Source organism: Echinops telfairi, unplaced genomic scaffold, assembly GCF_000313985.2.
Source record: "Echinops telfairi isolate 266 unplaced genomic scaffold, ASM31398v2 ScPeMD7_12;HRSCAF=54, whole genome shotgun sequence".
Classification (NCBI taxonomy): domain Eukaryota; kingdom Metazoa; phylum Chordata; class Mammalia; order Afrosoricida; family Tenrecidae; genus Echinops; species Echinops telfairi.
Genome location: NW_022103909.1, coordinates 3,414,874 through 3,422,981, shown reverse-complemented (window position 1 = coordinate 3,422,981; position 8,108 = coordinate 3,414,874). Strand labels below are relative to the sequence as shown.

The 8,108-nt window shown below is 53.9% G+C and overlaps 1 protein-coding gene across 2 annotated transcripts in view; it reads left to right on the top strand.

The window, feature by feature from the left end:
• The first annotated feature begins 7 nt into the window (after nt 1-7).
• SMARCD1 (SWI/SNF related, matrix associated, actin dependent regulator of chromatin, subfamily d, member 1) overlaps nt 8-8,108 on the top strand; it is a 10,451-nt gene continuing 2,350 nt past the window's right edge. The window contains exons 1-11 of one of the 2 annotated variants that reach the window (XM_004711394.2): nt 8-94; nt 716-903; nt 1,194-1,236; nt 1,333-1,455; nt 1,943-2,065; nt 3,112-3,228; nt 4,583-4,684; nt 4,940-5,101; nt 5,196-5,293; nt 6,303-6,438; nt 7,916-8,038. In XM_004711394.2, the coding sequence (XP_004711451.1) occupies nt 35-94; nt 716-903; nt 1,194-1,236; nt 1,333-1,455; nt 1,943-2,065; nt 3,112-3,228; nt 4,583-4,684; nt 4,940-5,101; nt 5,196-5,293; nt 6,303-6,438; nt 7,916-8,038 (1,275 nt within the window). In that variant the 5' untranslated portion in view covers nt 8-34. Of the gene's footprint in view, nt 95-333; nt 420-715; nt 904-1,193; nt 1,237-1,332; nt 1,456-1,942; nt 2,066-3,111; nt 3,229-4,582; nt 4,685-4,939; nt 5,102-5,195; nt 5,294-6,302; nt 6,439-7,915; nt 8,039-8,108 lie in introns of those variants that run through there. The other variant, XM_045287296.1, reaches the window with a different exon arrangement.

Here is an 8,108-nt window from a genome sequence, read left to right as displayed (position 1 = left end):
GGGCCCGGGCGGGACTCCGGGGCCCCCAGTGCGGATGGGCCCGGCGCCGGGTCAAGGGCTGTACCGCTCTCCGATGCCCGGCGCGGCCTATCCGGTGAGCGGGGGCAGGAGGAGGGGCGCGCGGGCGGGGGCGGGGCCGAGCGGGGCCCGGGGAGGGACTCGGGTGCAGGGAGAAGTAGGAGGGACTCTCGGGGGAGAGTCTGGCGCGGCTGGGGGTGGGAGAGGCAGGAGGCGGAGAGGAAGGGGAGCGTTTCGCATCCCCACCTGCTGGGCGGAGGGGGGAGGGGATCATTGTCTCCAGGCGAAGAGAGAGTCGGGGAGCAGGGTGGATATAGGGGCCCCAAGGGCGACATGTGAAGTCTAGGGCTGGAAGAGACCCCGTGTCCAGAGGACGTCGGAGGTGCGGCTGGCAAATTGGGGTCAGTGCCTTCTGAAATAGTGGTCCTAGAGGAGAGCTCTGAATGTGTTCGATCCAGAGAGGCTGGGGAGAATTTTAGTATAGTCGAGCAGGTTTCTCAGCATCAGGGCCTTACTCCTGTGGGTGCACGGTTGGGGTGGGGGAACCCCCAGTTGCCGGGACCTCTTACCACTGGGCTCTGTCCTTTTGCTCCAGCCCACCCCCCAGTCCTGTTTCATTCAAAGCACTCAGGCAGCCCTTGCCTGCCCTTTGCCTTGGCCAAGACCATGACATCTCTGGGTCTTCTCCCCTCTGTAGAGACCAGGTATGCTGCCAGGCAGTCGAATGACACCTCAGGGACCTTCCATGGGCCCCCCAGGCTATGGGGGGAACCCTTCCGTCCGACCTGGCCTGGCCCAGTCAGGGCTGGACCAATCCCGCAAGAGACCTGCACCTCAGCAGATCCAGCAGGTCCAGCAGCAGGCAGTCCAGAATCGAAACCACAAGTAAGAGGATGCTGGGGGTGCGGAGGTGGGGAGGGAGGAAGAAGTCTGTGAGGACACAGGTGGGTGGACCACCCACCAAGAAGTGATAGTGGTGGTGGTGTGTTAGCAGTCAGGTCTGGGGGGGGACCCCGCCTGAGAAGGCCCTGTGCTGTTGCAGGGAGGGAGGCGGATCTGTGATTTGAGAGAAGCTTTGCCGCCCCACCACTTTACGTAAATGGAGGTGCTGACGGCCTATTTTCTTGTTCTGACTAGTACCACCCCAACCTAATAACAGTATTCATTCCAAACAGTGCAAAGAAAAAGAAGATGGCTGACAAAATTCTACCTCAAAGGGTGAGTCCACGCTGTAGACTTTGTTGAGGGCATGGGGAGGATGATGACAGAGATGGTCAGATCTGGGTCCCAACGGCCTCTCTCTCTCCCCCTAAGATTCGGGAACTGGTACCAGAGTCTCAGGCCTATATGGATCTCCTGGCTTTTGAAAGGAAGCTGGACCAGACTATCATGAGGAAACGGCTGGATATCCAGGAGGCCTTGAAACGGCCCATCAAGGTAACGCGGGAGACCTCTAGGCAGAGAGCCAGGAGAGAAGAGTCGGGAACCTTCAGCAGGCTGAGGATGAGAAATTAAAGGCACAGCACAGCTCTCCGTGGCACTTAAATTACATCTCTCCCTTCCGCCTACAAACTGAGAATTAACATTAGGAGCCTAAGAACAGAACAGCAAGAGGGAGGAGCTTTTGAGGTCTCTGGCACCAGAGAGCAACTGGCCCCATTTTTTTGCTGTATCTCTTCTGCTACCTTTGGGCCCTGGTACCCTGCATGACGGTGTCCGTCTGGCATCCCAGTGTATGCCCTCACATTCAGGCCAGTGGCCTGGTCTTCCCTTTGTGAGGGACGCTCCATTCACCCACCCCAGGGTCTGGTGGACAGCAAGCCAGCCTATTATTTAGGAGTCATTTCGGGGTTTGGGGAGACCCTAGTCTTCGGTATCAAACCTCTGAAGCTCCCCCCATCAATCCTGTTTCTGCCTTCCTCAGCAAAAGCGGAAGCTGCGAATTTTCATTTCTAACACTTTCAATCCGGCTAAGTCAGATGCCGAGGATGGGGAAGGGACGGTGGCTTCCTGGGAGCTTCGGGTAGAAGGACGGCTCCTGGAGGATGTGAGTTGAAGGCCCACCCCACCGTGGTCGGTGTCTGGGGGGGGAGCTGTGGGGAACGGAGCAGTGTTGCCTGCTCAGCAGGAAGCCTGGCTGAGGCGTCCTGCTCCTGTCGGGAGCAACAGGGAGCAGGACACTCTGTCCCCTGCCCCGGAGACAGTGGTTCTTTGTGTCTGGCTCCCATGCTTGGGCCGGCACTGGGGCATTGTCTCGAGAGCCTTACTGTCCCAGGATCTGGTTTGTTGTTGACCTTCTTCCTGGTGCTGCTGTCCATCGGAGTCGTTGGGAGCAGCAGATTTGTCTTGCGTGTTATTTATTTCTAATCCAGTGAGTTTGCACTTGGCATTTGCAGCCATGATTTTTCTCTGAGACCTTGAGGGTCCCAGAGTCCCCCTGAGCAAGCTCCCTCTTCCCAGCTCTCAGTGGGGATACCTCACCACTTACCTGAGGTACATTTCTCCCACAGGCTCTTGGTCACTTCCTGAGGAGCAGCAGCTGGCCAGGGAAAGGCCTCAACTTTCCTGCTTCAGCAGCTCCTTGGAGAAGCTCACCTTCCCCTTACTCCCTGATAGTCTGTAGCGCTCTATTTTTAGCTGCTCATAAGTTAACTTCTTGGAGGCAGGTTTTTTGCCGGAAAACCAGGGCTCCGTATCAGAACCGCCTCCTCCTCTTTGTAGGTCCCATCCATCTGCTGGTGTTGTCATTCGTCCACATAAGCCTTTTTGTTCTGGTTGCTTCTTGCCTGTGATGTCAGGCTTTTCTCTGTTCAAACTTGCTTGGTTGTTAACAGGCAGTGATTTGGCTTAACTTGGCCCCATTTCCCTTGGGGAGAGGTGGCTAAGTCAGGGACCCGGTGCATGTGCGTGGGCCAGGCTGCTGCTGTGGAGTTCCATTGCCACCATGACTGCCTAGTGCCCTCCCCTAAGAGAGCCTTAGACAGTAACTGTGGACAGTGTTCCCATTGCCGTCCTGGGTTCCCTTTCTGTGGGACCTGGTCATAGTTAGTGTCCTCTGGTCTCTTCTAACCTGACCTCTCCTCTCTCGCCTAGTCCGCCTTGTCCAAATATGATGCTACCAAACAAAAAAGGAAGTTCTCGTCCTTTTTTAAGTCCTTGGTGATTGAGCTGGACAAAGACCTGTATGGGCCAGACAACCATCTGGTAGAAGTGAGTAGTTCTGCCTTCTCAGCCTGGGAAGCCAGAGGAGACTGGAGGGAGCCGGGAGGTGGGAATAACAGGGTTACCCCAGGTGTACGGAACCAGCCACCACTGCAGTTTGCACATCGGCCTCCAGGTGGCACGAGCGACCATCAGTTCAGGTGCTGGACCCCAGCCTTCTACCTTGCCCCCCTTTTTAAAGGATACTGTCGTGGTTGCACAGATAGCTCGTTTTTCTGCTCCCCACTTTCAAGGGACATTATCATGGAGGCCTCTTGTGTGTCCCAGGCACCTGTGCGTCTAGCTTGTTCATATTCATGAGACCTGGTTGTCCCTACCGCACTCCCTCTTTTTCCTGGGAGACAGAGGAACAGGATTCTGGTGCTTGTCAAAATCACCTTTTAGAGCAGCCACTTCTTGTCGGTCCCTGTGCCATCTAGATTGCAAATTATTTCCCGGAATCCCTCACTGCCACGTTGCATTATGTTCTGAAGAGCGTATCAGTGATGGCATTCCTGTTGCAGAAGAGTCTGCTGGTAAGGAAACTTCTTTGGTGAAGAGTTAGAACCACAATGAGACAGTCCAACACTCCCAAGGGCTCGCTGTCTGCTCCTCTTTGCCAGTCTCACCACAGCCCCTTCCTGCAAGCCAGTGAGAGACAAGGGGAAGCCTTAACATTGAATTAACAGGCAGAATTAAGGGCAACGTGTGACCACATTGAACTAATTTGAAGTCGTAGAGCAGAGTGGCTGAGAGTGGACTGTAGCGGCAGGCACACCAGCAGGCAGCTGGCAGCGCCACAGCTTACTGGCTGTTTGACCTTAGACAAGTGATTGCCCTCTTCTGAGAACTGGGTTTCTTGTGTGTAAAAGAGGCTTCACGGTGGGTAACTCCCCTGTGGGTGTTGCAGACGCTAAAGGAGATAATCCAGGTAAAAGGCCTGGAGTACTGTTCAACAGAGTAGATATTGAGCCAGTATAACTCTGTTATGCTGTTATGCTGTTTTGTATTATCTACTTTGTGAATATCATCATCACTGGGAATTCAGACTTATTGGGATGTGGTCCTGAACATTCAGACTTAAAGGCTCATCTGAGGGGGCTTTTCAAAAAGTTAATTGAAAAATGGAATGAAAAATCAGAATTTCCCCTGAACCTTTTGAGCCTGTCCCCGTCCTCCAGCATAGACATTAAGCTCAAAACCATTTGTAATTAAAAAGAAACAGAAAACAAGCCTCATGCTATTGCTGTTCTCCAGTAGCCTCAGTAATCAAAACTTACTGTTCAGCCATTACAGAAGCTCTTCTCAACCCCCTCCCAGCTCTTCCCCTGGGAGAGCACCCCTAATACCTTCCTCCCTGTAGTGGCACAGGACCGCCACCACCCAGGAGACTGACGGCTTCCAGGTGAAGCGGCCGGGAGACGTGAATGTGCGCTGTACTGTCCTGCTGATGCTGGATTACCAGGTACACGGGTCACACCCCACAGCAGTCCTGGCCTTGAAGGGTTTCAGTCTGGTCGGACATGATTTCCCACCAGACTTTCCAACTTCCCTGAGAACAGGGCCGGGATCTTAGTCATATCTGGATTTCTCCTCGTCTGTTTCTGGCTCCAGGGAGAGTGCCCCACTAATGTTGATTGCATGGGTTGGATCAACCTTGTAATTAAGTGAAGTGTGCTTGAATGCAGATCAGGGTAGCTCTCTGACTTTGTCTCTGCAGCCTCCCCAGTTTAAATTAGATCCTCGCCTGGCTCGGCTCTTGGGCATCCACACGCAGACTCGCCCGGTGATTATCCAGGCCCTGTGGCAGTATATTAAGACACACAAGCTCCAGGACCCTCACGAGCGGGAGTTTGTCATCTGTGACAAGTACCTCCAGCAGGTAAGGTACAGCCCCTTTCTCCTGCTAGAAGCCCGGAGCATTGGTGGGGCTCACCATGTCAGATCCTAGTTGCTGCTGCTGCTCTTTCCCACAGATCTTCGAGTCTCAGCGTATGAAGTTCTCAGAGATCCCCCAGCGGCTCCATGCTTTGCTGATGCCCCCAGAACCCATCATCATTAATCACGTCATCAGGTACACACAAGGTAGTGGGGGGAGGGGGGCGGTGGACACTCAGGAACCAGTTTCCCAGAAGCACATTGGTAATTAGCCATTACTTAAACTGTATAAACGGAAGCACATTGTATTAAAAGCAAAGATGACACATGAGGGGGCTTCCAAAAGGTTCATGGAAAGCCATTTTCAAGGTTTGGTACGTTGTGGAATAGAAAACACGCTCTGCTCTGTAACCCTTCACCCAATTCCAGCACAAAGCTTCAAACAGAGGAGTTCCATTTTTCCACAGCCTCAAGAATTTAAAAGTCATCACTGCCTACTTATTTCATCATGTCACAGTTGTCCTCCCTCAAAGTTGCTTGTGTCTTGTCTGTGTAGTGGAAAGAGTCCAGAGTGGTCTGCTACTGCACAGCTCCTCCTGCCTCTGTTATCAGGGACACAACTTGGACTGCTTGAAAGGGGAGTGTGCGAACTGTAGGCTCGGGCAGTGCTGCAACCCAGGGCTGCTTCTAGCCCTTGCGGGCGCCCTCGCATCATTCCCCAGCTCCTTGCTGACAGGGGAGGTCGCCGCCGCCTTCTCTGTGGACAGTAGGGCCTACCCACATGGGACTTCGTCCTCAGAGCAGCCTCTTGCTCCAGCTGCTTCTAGTCGATTTGCCCTCTCTTTCTTTCTTCGTATGCATGCTTGTCACTAAAGACCCTTCTTTTTCAAACCTGAAACTATCACTCATCCAACTAATTAACAGTTAGTCTGTCCTGGATTCTTCTTTGTAGAAGTTGGATATGTGTATGTGTTCAGTCAACCTTCATTTATCATAAATTGCACCCGTATAAAGTATAGTTGAATGACTCCTGACACATGAACTCACCACGTGGCTGCCACCACCACCTGTCACCCACACAAGTTCTCTCACGCCCTTTTGTAGGCAGAGAAGCCCTTTCTTCACCCCAGACCATCTTTTTAGGTTCTGTAGAGGGAGGTTGCAAGAACAAGCCCTTTTACTAGGCCCCTCTGGTTTCTCCTCAGTGTTGACCCTAATGATCAGAAAAAGACAGCTTGTTACGACATTGATGTGGAAGTGGATGATACATTGAAAACGCAAATGAATTCCTTCCTGCTGTCCACTGCCAGCCAGCAAGAGATCGCCACTCTAGACAACAAGGTAAGGGCTCGTCCCTGGTCGCGCTGCCACCAGCCCTGGGGCTGGGCACTTCGGTTCTTTTGTTCTTAGGAAGTGCCACTCAGACACGTTTGAGTCCTGGTTCTTGCTCTGCCTGTCTGATGGGGAAGCGGAGCCTGGGCTCCTCTCCCTCTTCTATGAGTTCGCTGGGAGGGTCTGATGAGGTCACATGCTTGTGAAGCACAGGACCCTGTGCCTGGCACGGGGAAGTCGTGGTGGTAGCTGTAGCTGTGGTGACTGTGACCGGTGACATCTTTAGGCATGGCCCCAAAGGTGCCAGCACCACAAAGGGGCAGGAATGGAAATGTTCCTTGGGGAGCAGGATAGTGGTGCTTGAAAAGAAGGGGGCACGGATGTGAGGACAGTTGAGAAAGAGAGAATGGACTATGCAGATGAGATAGGAAAGCTCCTGGGGTATTCCAGATATTCCGAGCTGTGAACGAAGCGTGCTGGATACCGCACAGGGTGTCAGGAGGGGACGTTTGGGGAGAGGAAGCCCCAGTCATCCAGGGGCTTTGATGGGACTGCTGGTAACAGCTCACTCTGGAGGCTCGGGAGCTTGTCGAAAGACCCTTTGCATTTTGAATGGCCATGGGCAAGAGGGTGGAGAATGGCGTGAACGAAGGCAAATCTGGAAGCCAGGGCCCTGGCTGGGAGGCTGGCACAGTAACCCCTAAGAGCTAGGCTGAGGGCCTATGCCTAGAGATGGAAACATGTGGGCAGCTCCGAGAGAGGTTCTTCTTTTTTCTTACTGCTGTCGAGTGGATGCCGACTCACAGAGACCCTCTAAGACGGTAGAACTGTCCCTGCGGGTGTCCGAGACGGCACCTCTTCACTGGAGTAGAAGCCCCGTCTGCCTCCCCTTTGAGAGGCAGCAAAGTGGAACTGAAGGCCCTCGGCCCCTGTGTGGCTGGGGTAGGAGGTGAAGGAGAAGGGGCTTCTTTCATGGTGACTCCCAGCTGTGCAGTACCCACTCAGCCAGAGAATGGGCAGAGGGCGAAGAGCTGGCTGTGAGCCATCGAGCGTGAGGTCCTGGTGGTGTCACGGAAGCAGCGGGGTGGGCTGGAGTGTAGAAATGGGGTTCTGGCCAGCAGAGCAGCCTCAGGGAGAGTGCAAATGTGCACGTAGGTAGAATTGCCGGTTGTATTTAGAACAAGAACAGAGGGCTGGGAACAAAGGTCTGGGAGCCCCTGTAGACCCCTCTTTCTACTAGAAAGTTTCCAGAACCATCTGTGCTGTGAATTAAGGCTCCACTGTCTGCTCCTTCTGTGACTAAAAAGAAAATTCCCCTCAGCCTGGACAGACCCACGGAAACAGGAGCTGCTTTCCTGCGGGCATATGCGCCCAGGAATCGCTGAGGGTGGCCTGGGTGCTCACCTTGGACGAGGCATGGAGACAGCGCGCGCGTGTGCATGCGTGTGCGTGCGTGCGTGTTCTGATTTCCCTTTCCCTCTTTCAGATCCACGAGACCATAGAAACCATCAATCAGCTGAAGACACAGCGGGAGTTCATGCTAAGCTTTGCCCGAGACCCTCAGGGCTTCATTAACGACTGGCTCCAGTCCCAGTGCCGGGACCTCAAGGTAGAGGCCTGCGGGGAGGGCTTTCTGTAGCAGCCGGAGGAGAGCCTGGGGAAAGTGTGTGTGTGTGGGG